Source organism: Hyla sarda, chromosome 3 (assembly GCF_029499605.1).
Source record: "Hyla sarda isolate aHylSar1 chromosome 3, aHylSar1.hap1, whole genome shotgun sequence".
Taxonomy (NCBI): Eukaryota; Metazoa; Chordata; class Amphibia; order Anura; family Hylidae; genus Hyla; species Hyla sarda.
The window spans coordinates 240370989-240390709 of NC_079191.1; the positions used below are offsets into that span (position 1 = coordinate 240370989).

The 19721-nt window shown below is 45.8% G+C and overlaps 1 protein-coding gene across 7 annotated transcripts in view; it reads right to left on the reverse strand.

Annotated features, from left to right (window-relative positions):
- Positions 1 to 18016, reverse strand: part of CDK19 (cyclin dependent kinase 19) — a 438492-nt gene extending 420476 nt beyond the window's left edge. For all 7 annotated transcript variants that reach the window (XM_056566332.1, XM_056566331.1, XM_056566326.1 and 4 more), the window contains exon 1: positions 17616 to 18016. In XM_056566332.1, coding sequence (XP_056422307.1) covers positions 17616 to 17743 — 128 coding nt within the window. In that variant the 5' untranslated portion in view covers positions 17744 to 18016. The remainder of the gene's footprint in view (positions 1 to 17615) is intronic.
- Positions 18017 to 19721: the final 1705 nt, after the last annotated feature.

Here is a 19721-nt window from a genome sequence, read left to right on the forward strand (position 1 = left end):
TTTCATTTTACCGACTGTTATACGTGTAGCACTAAATACCAGGAAGGATATGGGATTACAGCTAAATGGTGTAACAGCTGCACGTTATGGTTAATAGTGTCTGAGTATTATATAGAAAGGTGTGGTGATCAGCTTTCCTTTGAAGATAGTACTTCTCTAATAGATTTGAAGCATTTAGAAGTATTTTGGATTCTAGCCCCCTTAGGGCTCAATGAAATATCGGAGACAATCCTGGTTTAAATTCTATTCTTTTACCATACCCAGTTTCTTCTAGTTAAATGTTAACGCATCACATATATACCATAAACTACGTCCACATATCATTACCTATATTCTCCCCTAACATATATTAATAACAATATACCACCCTGTATTTGTTACTATTGTCATAACTGATTCTTACCAATTTTTGAAACATTTATACCCTGTATTAACAGTACATTACTTATTTATTCTATACTACTACTAGTATAGTGCCTCTGCCTTGACACCAGCAATGATATCGGCGCATTCTGCAAGCGCCAATAGCGGCGCACACTATCCTGGAGCATCATAAAAACTCTGCCCCTCTTGCCCTCCCCCACTGCTCTGTAGCGCTCTCTGCATAAACCTTGACACCAGCGATGGCCCCGGCACCTGCGGCCGCCGCTGTCAGCGCTGAACAATGGTCACACATATACATATTAAAGTAACCTAAAATTCCTCTGGTCCTGCTAAATATTAGTTTGTAGTTCCGCCCCTTTTGAACTAAGATCCTACTGCATAGCGCTCACTACACCGGAACTCACCAGTATTTACTCTATTTCACCAAATACACGAGGAGGTACGCTCTTCCACTATAGGGACCCCTAATTCTAGCTAATTTTTTATTATTTTTTTTAACTGCATGTCACTTGCTGTTATCATATATGTATATTAACCCTTCAATCACATAAATGTATGTGTTTTTAACATGTGTAGTGGCAACTATCTGCCTTTCTATTTTAGAGTGGTTACGTCACTTACTTAGTAGCTCTTTGTGGATACCCTAATCTTCATTGAAGAAAGTCTGGTTTGTAATGAATCTTTGTGTGAATATAATTCCAGTACCTCACAACTTTTTTATTTATCCATCTGTTAGAGCTTAGTCTCTTAATAAACTGCTGCAGAAAATATCCCCTTTTTTACCCATTACATCTATTTACCACAGATGACTGAGGCCAGTGATCGGAAGGATTGCGAGCTGCAGGACTGTTGATATCTACTCTACAGGCGAATATATGGCTAGTGGAATACTTGTTTCCTTTTTACTGCAACTGTTTTACAATACTTCACTAGGGGCACGTGTCTTCCTTTCTTTCTTCCTTTTCACTATTCAGGAGTCAGAGAAAGCTTTGGATGTTCAAGCATGCTGTGAGTTGTAGTTTTTCATTGCAATGTAGCTGAGGTCTGCCATGCAGCGTGAATGACAGGCAGGGAGATGCGCTGTGCTCGTCAGTGTCCAGGTTGCACTATGAGAGTTAGGACTCATGCATGAGTCTGAACTCTATGAGAGACTTGCGGCCGGGAAATGTAGGGAGACCCCTAGTGGTCAGTTTTTACAAGTCTAAATAAATATTTTTTAATGACATGGTAACAGAAAGTTGCTTTTAATACATTAATTTACAACATTTAAAACGTTTTTGTGATGACAGGCACTCTTTAAACTTTGAGGGGTTGTATGCCTTTCATGAAGGATTCTGTATTTCAAGTTGACACTAGATGCTGATCCAGGGACAGATTGAGATAAATGTCATAAATGTAATAGAAAGGAAGTTTCCACCCAAAATGGGACTTCTGTCTCAGTATGTCCATAATAACAGTTTGCTGATTAAAAGTACCGTATTTTTCGCCCTATAGGACGCACCGGCATATAAGACACACCCAATTTTAAAGGTGCAAAATCTAGAAAAAAGAGATTCTGAACCCAACAGTGATCTTCAACCTGCGGACCTCCAGATGTTGCAAAACTACAACTCCCAGCATGCCCGGAAAGCCGTTGGCTGTCCAGGCATGCTGGGAGTTGTAGTTTTGCAACATCTGGAGGTCCGCAGGTTGAAGACCACTGGTATAGGAGGTAATACTCCCGTGTCCCCGCCGCTCCGGACCCGTCACCGCTGCCCTGGATGTCGCTCCATCGCTGTCGCCGCATCCCCGTGGTGTCCCCGACGCTCCGGACGTCTTCTTCCCCGGGATTCATGCTCTCCGTCGCCGTCATCACGTCCCTACGCGCGCCGGCCATGCAGGGGATCCCAGCACAGAGCAGACACCGAGGAGGCAGATAAGGTCCCTCCCGATGTCCTGTAAGCTGTTCAGGAATGCCGCGATTTCACCGCGGCGGTCCCGAACAGCCCGACTGAGCAGCCGGGTTAGTGTTCCTTTCGCTTCAGACGTGGCGGTCAGCTTTGATCGCCGCGTCTGAAGGGTTAATACAGGGCATCACCGCGATCGGTGATGTCCTGTATTAGCCGCGGGTCCTGGCCGTTGATGCCCGCAGGGACCGCCACGATAGGTGTGTATTCGCCGTATAAGACGCACCAACTTTTCCCCCCTAGTTTCGGGGGAAGAAAAAGTGCGTCTTATACGGCGAAAAATACGGTAATCCCCAATGGCTACTTTCTTAATGTTACTAGGATTTTATTGGATTGTAGCATTGCTTGTTATACTACATTATACAAGCCAGATCACTTCATATAATTTCAAGAAAAAGTGGACTCTGGTCATTTTAAAGGTTTCACTTCACTTTCTTGCAACTGTAGGCGATCCATAAGAGAGTGCCCGGAACAAATTTAAGAATACATTGTGCAGTCATTTAACCCCTTAAAGCATTTCTGTCATTAAAAAAAGAAACTTAAACACAAAAAGTTGTTGATTGCACTTAGTCTCACTCCGATTAGGAGTTATTACCTGGGGAAGTGGGCCACATTTTGCTCCGCTCCCCAGCCAGCCGAGAGATCCATACATTTCTTTGCATAAATGTCTTTGCAGAGAAATGGACTGATCTCTTGGCTGGCAAGGCAGAGGAGCCCAATGCCGCCTACTTCTCCGACTAATAATAATAACTCATGATTGCTTCGGGTCTCGGGTGAGACCCGATGCGATGAACAACTTATGACATGTCTGATTAACATGTCAATTAAAAGTTTTTTGTTTTTTTTTAATGAATCTGTCTATTTTGGCTTCAGAACACAGCCCCATTTTTTTATATATCTTTTTATATGGTGTTATAAATTGGTAACCAATTCACATTTGAAATATGTACATTTATGTTGGCATCATTTGTTAAACATTTGTTTACTTTTAAAAAACATTAGAAGAATTATAATATCAGCAATTTTCCAAATTGGAAGGAAATATAAAAATCATATTTTTAGGGACCACTTTAGCTTTGAAGTAGATTTGAGAAGCCTGTATGCTAAAAACCCTCATATATCACCCACTTTGAAAAACTGCACCCTTTAGAGTTCAAAATGGGACTTAGAAAATTGGTAAAACTTAATGCAGTGAAATCAATGTGGTCTGTGCCAGATTTTCCACACTGCGGAGAGTCCGCCCCTTTCAAACTCGTACCAGGAAAGCCATTGCAAGTTTGAAACACTAAGTATGTTTACAAGATTTAAAGGGGTATTCCAGTGAAAACCTATTTTTTTTCATATCAACAGAAAGTTAAACAGATTTGTAAATTACTTCTATTAAAAAAATCTTCATCTTGTAAAAGATCAGTGTGTGCAGTGTTAGCCCCCTTTTGAACTTTATTTAAAAAAAGTTAAAAAGATCATTTAACCCCTTCCCTAATAAAAGATTGAATCACCCCCCTTTTCCCATTAAAAAAGAAAACTGTAAATAAAAAATAAACATATGTGGTATCACCGCGTGCGGAAATGTCCGAATTATAAAAATATATTGTTAATCCACACGGTCAATGGCGTACGCACAAAAAATATTCCAAAGTCCAAAATAGCGTATTTTTGATCACTTTTTATATCATGAAAAGATGAATAAAAAGCGATCAAAAAGTACGATCAATACAAAAATGGTATCGCTAAAAACTTCAGATCATGGTGCAAAAAATTAGCCTCATACCGCCCTGTAGCCGGAAAAATAAATATGTTATAGAGGTCAGAAGATGACAATTTTTCCTGCATGTAGTTATGACAGAAGTAAGACAAAATCAAACCTATATAAGTAGGGTATCATTTTAAATTGTATGGACCTACAGAATAAAGAGAAGGTGTCATTTTTTCCGAAAAATTTACTGCGTAGAAACGGAAGCCCCCAAAATTTACAAACTTTTTTTTCTTCAACTTTGTCGCACAATGATCTATTTTTCCGTTTCGCTGTAGATTTTTGGGTAAAATCACTGATGTCAATAAAAAATTGAATTGGTGGCGCTAAAAAAAGTCATCATATGGATTTTTAGGTGCAAAATTGAAAGAATTAGGATTTTTTTTAAAGGGAAGGAGGAAAAAACAAAAGTGCACAAATAAGGGGTTAAAGCAAAGTGAAGGTGAAAATTTATTTATTCATTTTTTTCAAATTTGCAATTCCAATCCATTTTAACAGGTATTAGCAGAAGAATTTAAATCATTTTGTATTACCTTAAAGGGGTATCTCCGTACTCGGGAGAAATTGCGCTACAAATTTTTGGTGGCCTTTTCTCCTTTTACCTCTTATGAAAATGTAAAGTTGGGGTCTACACCAGCATGTTAGTAAAAAAAAAAAAAAACACAAAGAATCCCATCTGACACCTGTTTAGATAAATTGCCATCCTGGCTACATGGTGCCTAAATAGATCCTATTTTTTAAGTGGAAAAACTCAATCATAAATGCAACACAAGAGAAAAAAAAATGGGAGTTCACACTAAACCGCTTGAAGAAAACATATAATTTTATTGGTTAAACAATTAAAAGAACAATATGTATATGGACTAGAGGTGCACCGAAATGGAAATTTCAGAACCGAAACGAAACCGAAATAAAAAAAAAAAATGTCCGGCCGAAACCGATACCGATACCGAAAATGACTTCTCCCCGTCTTCTGGTAAAATGCAGCGCTCCGCTCATTAGATTAGATTCCCCCACATTAGATTGCCAGCTCCCCCACATTAGGTCGGGAGTTCCCCCACAATAGTAGGCAGCTCCCCCACAACAGTAGGCAGGTTCCCAAATTAGGTCAGCATTTCCCCCCACAATAGTAGGCAGGTTCCCCACAATAGTAGGCAGCTCCCCCCAACAATATTAGGCAGCTCCCCCCACATTAGGTCAGCAGTTCCCCCACAATAGTAGGCAGGTTCCTCACATTAGGTCAGCATTTCCCCCACAATAGTAGGCAGCTCCCCCCAACAATAGTAGGCAGTTCCCACACAATATTAGGCAGCTCCCCCCAACAATATTAGGCAGCTCCCCCCACATTTGTAGGCAGCTCCCCCCACATTTGTAGGCAGCTCCCCCCCCCCCACAATATCAGGCAGCTCCCCCCAACAATATTAGGCAGCTCCCCCCCCACAATATCAGGCAGCTCCCCCCACAATATCAGGCAGCTTCCCCCCCCATAATATCAGGCAGCTTCCCCCCCCCCCCCCCAATATCAGGCAGCTTCTCCCCCCCCCCAATATCAGGCAGCTTCTCCCCCCCCCCCAATATCAGGCAGCTTCTCCCCCCCCCACAATATCAGGCAGCTCCCCCCCCCCACAAGATCAGGCAGCTCCCCCCCCCCCCACAATATTAGGCAGCTTCCCCCCCCCCCACACACACACACACACACACACACATTTGTAGGCAGCTCCCCCCCACATTTGTAGGCAGCTCCACCCCACATTAGGTCAGCAGTTCCCCCACCCCACAGACATACAGCTTCCAGCCATATACAGTGTATGGCTGGAGGCTGTATGTCTGTACTGCTGCCCCCACAGTGTTCCGGTCACCGCTCCTCCGGCCTGGGGTCACATCTACTGCTATGGCCTATGGACCATAGCAGTAGGTGCCGGGACCGGAGGAGCGGTGACCAAAACACTGAAGAAGATGACGTGGTCACTTACCAGGCCCCGGCCGGCGTGCGTTCTCCTGCGACGATCCTGCGGTCCTCCTGCGTCTCTATGGTTGTCAGTGACGTCCCGTGCGTACGACCATAGAGGCAGAGAAGCGAGGGACCGAAGGAGGATCGCAGGAGGACGCCGGGGAATGGTGAGTGACCGCCGGACATCCTTATGTCCCGAAAAGATTTTTCGGGACACAGGCATGTCCGGGATAGGATTAGGAATACTTCTTTTTATGTGCCCGGGCCGGCTCCTGTGTGTGGCTGCAGGCGGGGGCCGGCCAGAGCATATAAAACCTAATACTGTGTACTAAAAACCAGGGGGCCTCCAGCTGTTGTGAAACTACAACTCCCAGCATGCCCGGACAGACTTTGCCGGTCCGGGCATGCTGGGAGTTGTAGTTTCACAACAGCTGGAGGCCCCCTGGTTTTTAGTATACAGTATTAGGTTTTACATGCTCTGGCCGACCCCGCCTGCAGCCACACACAGGAGCCGGCCCGGGCACATAAAAAGAATTATTCCTAATCCTATCCCGGAGAGCGCAACCCCCCCCCCCCCCCCAGATGTTGCGGCCGCCCCCCCCCCCCCCCCTGCACCGCCCACGAGTGCCTCTGCCACTGGCAGTGTTTGTAACTTGTGCTGTGGGCGGGCAGGGGAGGTGGGTCATTATCGGCAGATTTTTAGTTGTTTCGGCATTTTGCCGAAATAGCTATTTTCGGCCGATATGTATCGGCCGCCGATATATCGGTGCATCCCTAGTATGGACAGCAATCACAAATACTGGACCAATATGATGACTACAGCGATAAGACCGGGCAACAGACAGAGAGCTTATGAATTATAATAAAGTATATCTGGGAGCACCTATATTGTATAGTACTTAGATTTAGTGCAAGGAGCCATTAAGTAATGGTACGTGTTCTGTGATGCCCCACAGCAAATAAAGCTTAACAATTTGGCATTCAATTATCCCCTTATATCTACACAAAAAAATCTCAAAGTGCAGAAAAACCGCTACTGAAAATAAGTAAAGTACATTAGTATACCAAGGTATACGGTGCCTATATCTTACCCATGATTGCGCTGTTCTGTACCCTAACACCATTTCGTATCCTTTTTCAAGGGGCTGTTGCGGGCCCACAGCATGGCTCAGGAGTGAGAGAGTGCCATGTACATTTGAGGCCTAAACAGGCGATTTGCAGGTTGCTGCTGGTTACAGCGGTTCTGACATAAACGCAAAATAAACACCCACATGTGACCCCATTTCGGAAACTACCCCCCTCGCGGAAAATAAGGGGTACAGTGAGCATTTACACCCCACAGGTGTCTGACAGATTTTTGGAACAGTGGTCCGTGAAAATGAAGAATGTCATTTTTCATTTGGACAGCCCACCGTCACAAAGATCTGTCAAACACCAGTGGGGTGTAAATGCTCACTGCACCCCTTGTTACGTTCCTTGAGGGGTGTAGTTTTCCAAATAGTAAGCCATGTGGGGTGTTTTCCGCTGTTCCGGCACCATGGGGGCTTCCTATATGTGACATGCCCCCCAAAAACCATTTCAGCAAAATTCACTTTCCAAAAGCCCAATGTCGCTCCTTCCCTTCTGAGCCCTCTAGTGCACCTGCAGATCACTTTACATCCACATGAGGTATTTCCTTACTCGAGAGAAATGGGGTTTAAAATTTTGGGGGACATTTTCACCTATTACCCCTTGTGAAAATGAAAAATTTGGGGTAACATCAGCATTTTAGGGAATTTTTTTTTTTCATTTTCACGTCCATCTTTATTGAAAATTCGTCAAACACCTGTGGGGTGTTAAGACTCACCGGACCCCTTGTTATGTTCCTTGAGAGGTATAGTTTCAAAAATAGTAGGCCATGTGGGGTGTGTTTTTTTTTTTTTTTTTTGTTCTTCTGGCACCATGTAAATGTGACATGCCCCCCCCAAAACCATTTCAGCAAAATTCGCTCTTTAACCCCTTAACGCAAAATGACGTGCATAGCGACGGGTATACCCGTCGTTCACATATTTGCAGCTGCTGCTGTATCCCAGGGGCTGGAATTTTCACCTCCGGTTGTCTCCGGCAGGTGAGAAGTTCGGCTTAACCCCCGTCGCGCTGAACCCGCATTTATACGGCGGATAACGAGATACCTTCGCGCATTCCGCCGTATAAAGGTGGCGTTCATTAAGTGCGCGCTCCCGCTGCGCTGATCGGGTTAATTAGCTAAAGTCCCGGGGTGTCCGGGAGGAAACCACTCCTGCCCAACACCCCGGGACTCCATTTGATTAACTCGATCAGCGATCGGGTGTGCAGGGGCAGCGCAGGGGGGTGGCGGGTGCGCGAAGGTCCGGCAGCGGCGAGCCGAAGGCAAGTGCCCCCGCCATCGCCGCTGCCGAACCTCCGCCCACGTGTGGAAATCTGGGGTGAATGAGGCACGGCGGGGTGAGGGGGAATAAGAAGTAATTGCTTAGGGAATGCAGCCTTACCCGGTGGCGCCGTGGCGGATCCTGCAGGCTGCGGAGGGATCTGGCTTGCTGGTGAGTGATGCTCCAGATGTTGCAAAACTACAACTCCCTCCATGCCCAGACAGGCATTGGCTGTCTGGGCATGCTGGGAGTTGTAGTTTAGCAACATGTGGAGGACCACTGTTTGGAGACCAATGTATAGTCCTCCAGATGTTACAAAACTACAACTCCCAGCATGCCCGGCTGCAAACGGCTGTCTGGGCATGCTGGGAGTTGTAGTCGTGTGCCTCCAGCTGTTGCAAAACTGCAACTCCCAGCATGCCCAGACAGCCAATTTCTGTCTGGGCATACTGGGATTTGTAGTTTTGCAACATCTGGAGGGCCACAGTTTGGAGATCAGTGTGCAGTAGTCTCTAAACTGTAGCCCTCTAGATGTTGCAAAACTGCAAATCCCAGGATGCCCAAACAGCAAACAGCTGTCTCAGCATGCTGGGAGTTGTAGTTGCGTACCTCCAGCTGTTGTATAACTACATCTCCCAGCATGCCCTTCGGCAATCAGTACATGCTGGGAGTTGTCGTTTTGCAACAGCTGGAGGCACCCTGGTTGGAAAATATTGAATTAGGTAACAAAAGTAGTTTTGAAACAGCTGGAGGTTTGCCCCCCATGTGAATGTACAGGGTATATTCACACAGGCAGGTTTACAGGAAGTTTCCTGCTTCAAGTTTGAGGCAGAAAATTTGCCTCAGCGCAAACTCCTAGCGGGAAACTCACTGTAAACCCGTCAGTGCGAATGTACCCTAAAACACTACACTAACACATAATAAAGGGTAAAAAACAACATATACACCCCCTTACACTGTCCCCCCCCCCCCCAGTAAAAATGAAAAAAAAATCGTATGGCAGTGTTTCCAAAACAGAGCCTCCAGCTGTTGCAAAACAATAACTCCCAGCATTTCTGGACAGCCACTGACTGTCCAGGCATGCTGGTAGTTTAGCAACAGCTTGAGGCACCCTGTTTGTGAATCACTGGCGTAGAACACCCCTATGTCCACCCCTATGCAATCCCTTTTTTAGTCCTCAAATGCGTATGGCACGCTCTCACTTCGGAGACCTGTCGTATTTCAAGGAAACAGTTTAGGGCCACATATGGGGTATTTCCGTACTCTGGAGCAATTGCGTTACAAATTTTGGGGGTCTTTTTCTCCTTTTACCCCTTATGAAAAGGAAAAGTTGGGGACTACATCAGCCGGTTAGTGTAAAAAAAATTTTTTTTTTTTACACTAATGTGGTGTTGCCCCATACTTTTTATTTGCACAAGAGGTAAAAAGAAAAAAATACCGCCAAAATTTGTTACGAAAACTTCTCCCGAGTACGGAAATACCCCATATGTGGGTGTAAAATGCTCTGCGGACGCACAACAAGGCTCAGGAGTGAGAGCGCACTATGTACATTTGAGGCCTAAATTGGTGATTTGCACCGGCATGGCTGATTTTACAGCGGTTCTGACATAAACGCAAAAACATAAATACCCACATGTGACCCCATTTTGGAAACTACACTCCTCACAGAACTTGACAAGGGGTATAGCGAGCCTTAACACCCCACAGGTGTTTGACGAATTTACGTTAAAGTTTGATGGGAAAATGAAGAAAATCAAAAAAAAATCAAAAAAATGCTGGTGTTACCAAAAAATTTTCATTTTCAAAAGGGAAAATAGGAAAAAAGCCCCCAAAATTTGTAACCCCATTTCTTCTGAGTAAGATCATACCCCATATGTGGATGTTAAGTGCTCTGCGGGCGAACTACAATGCTCAGAAGAGAAGTAGCGCCATTGGGATTTTGGAGAGAAAATTTGTCCGGAATTGAAGGCCATGTGTGTTTACAAAGCCCCAAACAAGTGCCAGAACAATGGACCCCTCCTACATGTGACCCCATTTTGGAAACTACACCCCTCACGGAATGTAATAAAGGATGCAGTGAGCATTTACGCCCCACAGATGTCTGACAGATTTTTGGAACAGTGGTCCATGAAAATGAAAATTTTAATTTTTCATTTGCACAGCCCACTGTTACAAGGATCTGTCAAACGCCAGTGGGGTGTAAATGCTCACTGCACCCCTTATTAAATTCTGTGGGGGGTGGTCCACTGTTCTGGCACCACGGGGGGCTTTGTAAACGCACATGGACCCCAACTTCTATTCCAACCAAATTCTCTCTCCATAAGCTCAATGGCGCTCCTTCTCTTCTGAGCATTGTAATGCGCCTGCAGAGCACTTTTAGTCCACACATGGGGTATTTCCATACTCAGAAGAAATGGGGTTACAAATTTTGGGGGGCATTTTCTCCTATTACCCTTTGTAGAAATGTAAAATTTGGGGAAAAACCAACATTTTTGTGAGAAAAAAATAAAAATGTATTTACACATCCAACTTTAACTAAAAGTAATTTAACACCTGTGGGGTGTTAAGGCTCACTGGACCCCTTGTTACGTTCCTTGAGGGGTGTAGTTTCCAAAATAGTATGTCATGTGGGGGTTTTCTTGCTGTTCTAGCACCATAGGGGCTTCCTAAATGGGACATGCCCCCCAAAAACCATTTCAGAAAAATTCACTCTCCAAAATCCTATTGTCGCTCCTTCCCTTCTGAGCCCTCTAGTGCACCCACAGAACACTTCACATACACATGAGGTATTTCCTTACTCGAGAGAAATTGGGTTACACATTTTAGGAAGATTTTCTCCTTTTACCCCTTGTAAAAATTCTAAAACTGGGTCTACAAGAACATGTGAGTGGAAAAAATGAAGATTTAGAATTTTCTCCTTCACTTTGCTGCTATTCCTGTGAAACACCTAAAGGGTTAACACACTTACTGAATGTCATTTTGCATACTTTGAGGGGTGCAGTTTTTATAATGGGGTCATTTGTGGGATATTTCTAATATGAAGGCCCCTCAAATCCACTTCAAAACTGAACTGGTCCCTGAAAAATTCTGATTTTGAAAAGTTTGTGAAAAATTGGAAAATTGCTGCCATACTTTGAAGCCCTCTGATGTCTTCCAAAAGTAAAAACATGTCAACTTTGTGATGGAAACATAAAGTAGACATATTGTATATGTGAATCAATATATAATTTATTTGGGATGTCCATTTTCCTTATAAGCAGAGAGTTTCAAAGTAAAAAAAAAATGCTACATTTTTCATGAAATTTGGGAATATTTCACCAAGAAATTATGCAAGTATCGACGAAATTGTACCACTAACAAAAAGTAGAATATGTCACGAAAAAACAATCTTGGAATCAGAATGAAAGGTAAAAGCATCCCAGAGTTATTAATGCTTAAAGTGACAGTGGTCAGATTTGCAAAAAAGGCCTGCGTCCTTAAAGGAGTACTCCGGTGCACACTTTTTTCATTGTATCCCGTCCGGGCTGCAAAATAAAAGAAAACACACTTAATCTTACCTGCCAACGAGCCCCCGGAGCTCCGGTACAGGTGTTCGGTTCCCGGGCTGTATTCTTCTTACTTCCTGTTAGCCCGGCACGTCACACGGAGCTTCAGCCTATCACTGGCCGAGGCGGGACATCGCTGCGGCCAGTGATAGGCTGAAGCTCCGTGTGACGTGCCGGCTAACAGGAAGTAAGAAGAATACAGCCCGGGGACCTAACACATGTACCGGAGCTCCGGGGGCTCGTTGGCAGGTAAGATGAAGTATGTTTTCTTTTATTTTGCAGCCTGGACGGGATACAATGAAAAAAGTGTGCACCGGACTACTCCTTTAAGGTGAAAATGAGCTGTGTCCTTAAGGGGTTAAAATCACATTGTCGCTCCTTCTCTTCTGAGCTCTCTAGTGCACCCACAGAGCATTTTACATCCACATGAGGTATTTCCTTACTCAAAGAGAAATTGGGTTACAAATTTTGGGGGGCTTTTTCTACTTTTACCCCTTGTAAAAATAAAAAATATGGGTCTACAAGAACAAGCGAGTGTAAAAAATGCAGATTTTGATTCTTCTCCTCCACTTTGCAGCTATTCTTGTGAAACACCTAAAGGGTTAACAAACTTTCTGAATGTCATTTGAATACTTTGAGGGGTGTAGTTTCTATAATTGGGTCATTTATGGGGTATTTCTCACAGAAAGGCCCCTCAAATCCACTTCAAACTTAACTGGTCCCTGAAAAATTCAGATTTTGAAATTTTCATGAAAAATTGGAAAATTGCAGCTATACTTTGAAGCCCCCTCATGTCTTCAAAAAGTAAAAACATGTCAACTTGATGATGCAAACATAAAGTAGACATATTGTATTTGTGAATCAATATATAATTTATTAGGAATATCCATTTTCCTTACAAGCAGAAAGCTTAAAGGAGATGTCCGGTTCTCACTTTTCTTATTTTATCTGTTCCGGGCTGGAAAATAAAAGAAAACAAATTTTCTCTTACCTGCCTACGCTCCCCCGGTGCTCCGGTACAGGTGTTCGGTCCCCGGGCTGTATTCTTCTTACTTCCTGTTAGCCCGGCACGTCACACGGAGCTTCATACTATCACCGGCAGCAGCGATGTCCCGCCTCGGCCAGTGATAGGCTGAAGCTCCGTGTGACGTGCCGGGCTAACAGGAAGTAAGAAGAATACAGCCCGGGGACCGAACGCCTGTACCGGAGCACCGGGGGAGCGTAGGCAGGCAAGAGAAAGCTTATTTTCTTTTTTTTTTTGCAGCCCGGAACGGATACAATAAGAAAAGTGAGCACCGGACATGTCCTTTAACCCCTTAAGGACCGAGCCCTTTTTCACCTTAAGGACCGGAGCGTTTTTTGCAATTCTGACCACTGTCACTTTAAACATTAATAACTCTGGAATGCTTTTAGTTATCATTCTGATTCCGAGATTGTTTTTTCGTGACATATTCTACTTTAACTTAGTGGTAAAATTTTATGGTAACTTGCATCCTTTCTTGGTGAAAAATCCCAAAATTTGATGAAAAATATGAAAATTTTGCATTTTTCTAACTTTGAAGCTCTCTGCTTGTAAGGAAAATGGATATTCAAAATAATTTTTTTTTGGGTTCACATATACAATATGTCTACTTTATGTTTGCATCATAAAATTTATGAGTTTTTACTTTTGGAAGACACCAGAGGGCTTCAAAGTTCAGCAGCAATTTTGAAATTTTTCACAAAATTTTCAAACTCGCTATTTTTCATGGACCAGTTCAGGTTTGAAGTGGATTTGAAGGGTCTTCATATTAGAAATACCCCATAAAAGACCCCATTATAAAAACTACACCCCCAAAGTATTCAAAATGACATTCAGTAAGTGTATTAACCCTTTAGGTGTTTCACAGGAATAGCAGCAAAGTGAAGGAGAAAATTCAAAATCTTCATTTTTTACACTCGCATGTTCTTGTAGACCCAATTTTTGAATTTTTGCAAGGGGTAAAAAGGAGAAAATTTTTACTTGCATTTGAAACCCAATTTCTCTCGAGTAAGCACATACCTCATATGTCTATGTTAATCGTTCGGCGGGCGCAGTAGAGGGCTCAGAAGGGAAGGAGCGACAAATGGTTTTTGGGGGGCATGTCACCTTTAGGAAGCCCCTATGGTGCCAGGACAGCAAAAAAACACACATGGCATACCATTTTTTTTACCTAAAATGCTTGATTTCCCAAAAATGTTACATTTTTAAAAAGTGTAATAGCAGAAAATACCCCCCAAAATTTGAAGCCCAATTTCTCCCGATTCAGAAAACACCCCATATGGCGCACTACAGGTCTCAGAAGGGAAGGAGTCACATTTGGCTTTTTGAAAGCAAATTTTGCTCTGGGGGCATGCCGCATTTAGGAAGCCCCTATGGTGCCAGGACAGCAAAAAGACACACATGGCATACCATTTTGGAAACTAGACCCCTCAGGGAACGTAACAAGGGGTAAAGTGAACCTTAATACCCCACAGGTGTTTCACGACTTTTGCATATGTAAAAAAATATTTTTTTTTTTTACCTAAAATGCTTGGTTTCTCAAAAATTTTACATTTTTAAAAGGGGTAATAGCAGAAAATACCCCCCAAAATTTGAAGCCCAATTTCTCCCGATTCAGAAAACACCCCATATGGGGGTGAAAAGTGCTCTGCTGGCGCACTACAGGTCTCAGAAGAGGAGGAGTCACATTTGGCTTTTTGAAAGCAAATTTTGCTATGGGGGCATGCCGCATTTAGGAAGCCCCTATGGTGCCAGGACAGCAAAAAAAAAAAAAAACACATGGCATACCATTTTGGAAACTAGACCCCTCGGGGAACGTAACAAGGGGTTAAGTGAACCTTTATACCCTACAGGTGTTTCATGACTTTTGTATATGTAAAAAAAAAACATTTTTTTTTACCTAAAATGCCTGTTTTCCCAAAAATTTTACATTTTTAAAAAGGGTAATAGCAGAAAATATCCGCCAAAATTTGAAGCCCAATTTCTCCCGAGTACGGCGATACCCCATATGTGACCCTAAACTGTTGCCTTGAAATACCACAGGGCTCCAAAGTGAGAGCGCCATGCGCATTTGAGGCCTAAATTAGGGACTTGCATAGGGGTGGACATAGGGGTATTCTACGCCAGTGATTCCCAGACAGGGGGCCTCCAGCTGTTGTAAAACTCCCAGCATGCCTGGACAGTCAGTGGCTATCTGGCAATACTGGGAGTAGTTGTTTTGCAACAGCTGGAGGCTCCGTTCTGGAAACAGTGGCGTACCAGACGTTTTTCATTTTTATTGGGGAGGGGAGGGGGGCTGTGTAGGGGTATGTGTATATGTAGTGTTTTTTACTTTTTATTTTATTTTGTGTTAGTGTAGTGTAGTGTAGTGTTTTTAGGGTACAGTCGCACGGGCGGGGGGTTCACAGTAGTTTCTCGCTGGCAGTTTGAGCAGCGGCAGAAAATTTGCTGCAGCTCAAAACTTGTAGCCGGATACTTACTGTAATCCTCCGCCCATGTGAGTGTACCCTGTACATTCACATTGGGGGGGGAACATCCAGCTGTTGCAAAACTACAACTCCCAGCATGGACGGTCTATCAGTGCATGCTGGGAGTTGTAGTTTTGCAACAGCTGGAGACACACAGGTTGTGAAACACCGAGTTTGGTAACAAACTCAGTGTTTTGCAACCAGTGTGCCTTCAGCTGTTGCAAAAGCTACAACCTCCAGCATGTACGGACAGCGGAAGGGCATGCTGGGTCTTGTAGTTATGCAACAGCCGGAGGCATACTACATTGGCTGGGGATTGTAGTTATGCAACAGCTGGAGATACACTGGTTTACTACTTAACTCAGTGTGCCTTCAGCTGTTGCAAAACTACAACTCTCAGCAGTCACCGACAGCCAACGGGCATGCTGGGAGTTGTAGTTATGCAACCACCAGATGCACCACTACAACTCCCAGCATGCACTTGAGCTGTTTGTGCAAGCTGGGAGTTGTAGTTACACAACAGCTGAAGGTACACTTTTCCATAGAAAGAATGTGCCTCCAGCTGTTGCAAAACTACAAGTCCCAGCATGCCCATAAGGGCATGCTGGGAGTTGTGGTGGTCTGCCTCCTGCTGTTGCATAACTACAGCTCCCAGCATGCCCTTGTTGCATGCTGGGAGCTGTTGCTAAGCAACAGCAGGAGGCTGTCACTCACCTCCAACGATCCACACAGGACTGTCCCTCGCCGCCGCCGCTCCTGGGGCCCCGATCCCAACAGGGACGCCGGGGATCGGGGTCCCCAGCACCCGGGGTCGTCTTCCCGCACCCGCGCACGTCCTCCGGAAGAGGGGAGTGACACCCGCAGCAGGCGCCCTGATTGGTCGGCCGGTAATCCGGCCGACGAATCAGGGCGATCGTGAGGTAGGCACCAGTGCCACCTCACCCCTGTTGGCTCTGGCTGTTCGGGGCCGTCTCTGACGGCCCCGATCAGCCAGTAATTCCGGGTCATCGGGTCACTGGAGACCCGATTGACCCGGAATCCGCCGCAGATCGCTGGACTGAATTGTCCAGCGATCTGCGGCAATCGCCGACATGGGGGGACATAATGACCCCCCTGGGCGATATGCCGGGATGCCTGCTGAACGATTTCAGCAGGCATCCGGCTCCGGCTCCCCTCCGGCTAGCGGTGGGGGCCGGAAATGCTCAGGGCGTATCCATACGCCCTCGGTCCTTAAGGACTTGGAAACGGGGGCGTATGGATACGCCCTATGTCCTTAAGGGGTTAAAAGTTAGAAAATTGCAACATTTTCAAAATTTTCATGAAATTTTGTGATTTTTCACCAAAAAAGGATGCAAGTAACGACGAGAATTTACCACTATCTTAAAGTAGAATATGTCACGAAAAAACAATCTCGGAATCAGAATAAAAAGGTAAAAGCATCCCAGAGTTATTAATGCTTAAAGTGACAGTGGTCAGATGAGCAAAAAATGATCGGGTCCTTAGGGTCAAAATGGGCTCGGTCCCCAAGGGGTTAAATGACACCTGTTTGAACAGGTTTTTCTTTGCAAAGTGTCATTTATTAATAAGCTTTGTCCAGATGAACTAGAAACGCTATGAGATTACAGCTCTGAAGTCTGCAGAACACTGAATGCAGCTCAGTTATAGACAAGGCTGTAAATCGGGATTATCTGGTAAGTATAGTAATAAAGTAGGTGTTTTAGGTAAAATGTTGTAGTTTTGGGTATGTATAAGTGTTATGTGAGAAGAGGCTGCTGTCACAAGGAGCCTACATGGCTGTGGAGGCATCTGCAGGAGAGGGGAGGGGGGGATGCAGGAGGCGGACCACAAGGCTGTCCCCAACATAAACATTTGTAGCTTAGACTCCCCCCCTCCCCCAACACAAGTTCAGCATCCCGGGCGTGAGCAGAGGAGGAGGCAGCTACAAACAGTACACACAACTACAGCACAACATCCCCATCAATAACCCGACAGCAGCCCACTACATGCCCGCTGTGCCCACCACACACAAACATGTGCCCTTCACACGAATAGTGTGCCCACAGTCCCGCTCTAGCACACTCGCGCTGACAGGTGATACGTGTTGGTACACACTGAGGCAGCGGATACACGCCCCTCTGCCCTCCCACCGGTGCCACTTACCCATCTTTCCTCTTGGCTTTGTAAACATGCCCGTAGGTACCACGACCCACTTTGCAACCATCATATTCAAAGAGGTCTTCCACCCGCTCCCTCTCGGCAGACAGCTTGCTCTTAAACTCGAAATCCATTCTACTCGGCCAAACAGTGTTTAACCCATCAATGCGCTGGCGGCCGGGGCTAGTATGTGATCACTAGGCAGCTCTCCCTCCACCATTTCCTTGTTTTTCTTCTTCTCCCGTGCACATAGACGCATGCCATGTACTTTTGCAGGCACAGCGCCCCCTGTCTTTACTTTCTCTTTCAGTAAACTAGGCTCCCGGATACAACGGGTTACTGCCCGCCCACGGCCGTGGTGTCTCGCGTGCTGGGCGGGAACGGCGAGGGGCTCCGGTGTGAGAGACTGTAACTTCACCAACACCTGTGTGACTGCAGGGAATGAGTCATTTCCTCTATATTTGCAGAAGTCCTTGAACAGGCAGTGGAATAGTGAAATGTAATGACCAACCATGTGTTCACACGAGGATATTTTCTTTCAAACTCGCAGTGTGTTTCCTGCTGAAAGTTTGAAAGGGGCAGGCAATCTGCAGCAGATTTTCAGCAGCGGAATCTTCCCTGTTGAGAATCCCTATGTAGACCCTATTAACTTCTGTTATGGATTTTCCACAGTAGAGATTCCGCAACTCTTTTCAAACTTGCAGCAGAAAACATGCTGCAAATAAATAAAAAAAATCTAATCGTGTGAACGCACCCTTAGTGTAGGGTCACAAGTGCTATATTTTGCTGTGTATTTACTGCTGCATATTTTCTTATCCATCAGTGGCGTTGCTAGGGAGGTGTGGACCCCAAGTGAGGTGACCCCACCAATGGGTAGTAATCCCAGGATGGTGTCACCCCAGCAACACAGTGCACTAGAACGGTGGCTGTAAGTAGGGATCGACCGATTATCGGTATGGCCGATATTATCGGTATCGGCAATTACCTTGCCTATAATGCCCCGCCCCCTGCACCACCACCCCCCCCCCCCCCTGACCCACCACACCGCGTCGCACCCCCCACCGTAGTGCTGGGCGGTATACCGGTATGAACCGGATACCGTTTTTTTTTCTCCCACGGTATGGATTTTTGCCCATACCGCTATACCGGTCGGGCCCCTCCCCCACCCTCCGAGTCAGTAAAAAAAATTAAACTTACCCGTAATGGGGGTGGTCCGGGCCATCCATCCTTCCTGTAGTGTCTGGCGGCATTCCGATTGGAGGGTGAACCAGTCCGGGCTGTCCTTCTCCGGGGGTCCTCTTCTCCACTCCGGGCAGGCTCCGGCCTAGTACGCTGCATAGACCGCCGCTACATCCGTGACATCAGGTGCGTCGCTGCGCACAGGCGTCACTGCGCAGCGGCGTCTATGCAGCATTACAAGGCCGGAGCCTGCCCGGAGTGGAGAAGAGGACCCCCGGAGAAGAAGGACAGCCCAGACCGGTTCACCCTCCACCCGGAATGCCGCTGGACACTACAGGAAGGATGGATGGCCCGGACCACCCTCCCCGGACGGTGCCTGCAGCAACTGGGAAGGTGAGTCAGGGTTCTGGGATGGGCAGGGATCTGTATAATATACTATACCCAGGGGCGGACATATCACTTGTTCAGCCGGTTCGGCTGCACAGGGGCCCAGCGTGTTAGGGGGCCCACCTAGTAGCCCAGGTCACAGCCTGGGCCTCACAGTTTGGGCCCCTGCAGGGCCCCCTGCCAGTACTTCATACTAAATGCTGCAGCAACAGGTCCCGGACCTGCCGCTGACAGCAGTAATTTACATTTAAACCGGCCGGGCGAGAGGACAGGCCAGGGGCTGATGGGAACAGACGTGCCCCGCGCAGGCACGCACGTCTGTTCCAAGCCCCTGACGTCACGTGTCATGGCCTCTGACCCCGGCAGAAGCTACAGGAGCAGCAAACCCTCCCGCCTCACACGGCCGCATCGCTGAGCAGATAAGGTGAGGAGAGCGACGGTCGGGTGCAGGGCGGTGGGTGGGATTGTAATGATGATGAAGAGGACAGGATGGGATGTTGAAGAGGTTGGTGGTGTAATGATAAGAGGATTGGGCGTCTGGGAGAG